Below are 1,531 nucleotides of genomic sequence, written 5' to 3' on the forward strand. Positions count from 1 at the left end.
ACGGAGTCGGCACAGCAGCTTTCAGGCTAGTTCAAGTGAGTCACAGTGAACTTGTTTTTCCCCTGGTTTGATAAACACAGTAACCAAGCTGTGGAGGCTTGCTCAGAAGCACCTGAGGGAAAGGCCCTAACACAGAGCTGCTGAGCAAAACAAATCTATGGGCCCTAGCGGTTGTTGGGGCGAGAACCGAGAAATTGGGGCACTGGCCCCAGCGACGGAGCCGCGCAGCAGAGCCAGGGAGGCCGATGGGCATCTGGTAACCGAGCTGCCAGGCACGAGCTCTGAGCTTGGACCAAAGGAACATACCTGAAACCGAGAGGGTGACGAGTTCTCTGTCCAAATGAACTCTGCGATTCACAAAAAGCCACAGGAGGATGCGGTTTCAAGATGAGAGGACTCTTCGGCCATGCTAGTGCTCTAACGCAAGCGTCTACTTCATCTGCAACTGTGCAAACCACGTTGGAGTCTTTCCTGCTTCAACGGTGGGCAAACACTAAGTTAGGAGTCAACTAATCCCCAACTAGATCTCAGGGTTAAACAGCACTTACTACTCAAAAGCCTAGGAACAAGTATATGTGGCTATTTGGGCCTTTTGTATCTTGGGTTAAGTTTTTGAAAGGTTATCTTGCTTACCCAAGAGCCATTAGTGAGTCTCCTAACAGTAATCCAATATTCTTAAACACCAAAACCACCTTCAAAGAGAATCCAAAGCAAGGGTTATACCAGTCATCCTGCTAGGCCCCATAAAACATAAAAATCTGGTTTTGCCACAAACTGCGCATTATCAAAATGACACAGCAGAAAACTGTCCGGGTCTGCATCACTGAATTATCACAGGGCATGAAACAATACAGACCAGAAAAGTACCAGAACATGTTAATTACAAAAAGGCGAAGTTTTATTTTTTATAGTAACAATGATTTAAATTTGCTTGTTGATCCCACAGTTTAAAAAAAGGTAAGTCCAGGAAGCAGGTCTCACAAAGGAAAGCTGCAGCATGCATTACACATCTCAGCACCCGAGATGGGTAACACAGGTATGCTTCAAATAATTCAAGGAGTAAACCAGAGGTAACCTAGGTCTACCTTACACAACCTACTAAGGGAGTTACCATAACTCTAGTCTTCAACTCTTCTTCAGCTCCAACTTTTCTTCAGAAAAATCTTTGCTGGTGCACAGACGTTTAGAGGCTGGTTTTGCTGGAAGAAGGTTAGAAAAAGTGAGTTTTTCATGTACAGTAAACAGACTGAACTAAACCACAAGCCACGTAACACTTACGGGATTTAACAGGAAGAGAACAGAGTTAAAATCAGGATTAACAGTCACAAATGAAAACTGTTACAGCAATAATGGGGGGGGTTGTATAAATACCAAACAGGACTTTCAAAAAACCTCTATTGAGCTACGTTTTGACCTACATCTCAGTGCTGTCCAACAACAGCATAAAGATAAGTTTCATGGCATTAAAGCTTTATCAAAACCTCCCTTCCCTCCAATTCGTGTAGCTGCAGACTGAAAGCCTCCTCTTTCC

General features: G+C 44.2%; 1 protein-coding gene across 1 annotated transcript in view; it reads right to left on the reverse strand.

The window, feature by feature from the left end:
* Nucleotides 1-936: 936 nt before the first annotated feature.
* Nucleotides 937-1,531, reverse strand: part of TRMT5 (tRNA methyltransferase 5) — a 5,101-nt gene continuing 4,506 nt past the window's right edge. The window contains exon 5 of the mRNA XM_009644621.2: nucleotides 937-1,199. Coding sequence (XP_009642916.2) covers nucleotides 1,126-1,199 — 74 coding nt within the window. The 3' untranslated portion in view covers nucleotides 937-1,125. The remainder of the gene's footprint in view (nucleotides 1,200-1,531) is intronic.

The sequence above is a fragment of the Egretta garzetta genome, unplaced genomic scaffold (genome assembly GCF_000687185.1).
Source record: "Egretta garzetta isolate BGI_Z169 unplaced genomic scaffold, ASM68718v1 scaffold858, whole genome shotgun sequence".
NCBI lineage: Eukaryota > Metazoa > Chordata > Aves > Pelecaniformes > Ardeidae > Egretta > Egretta garzetta.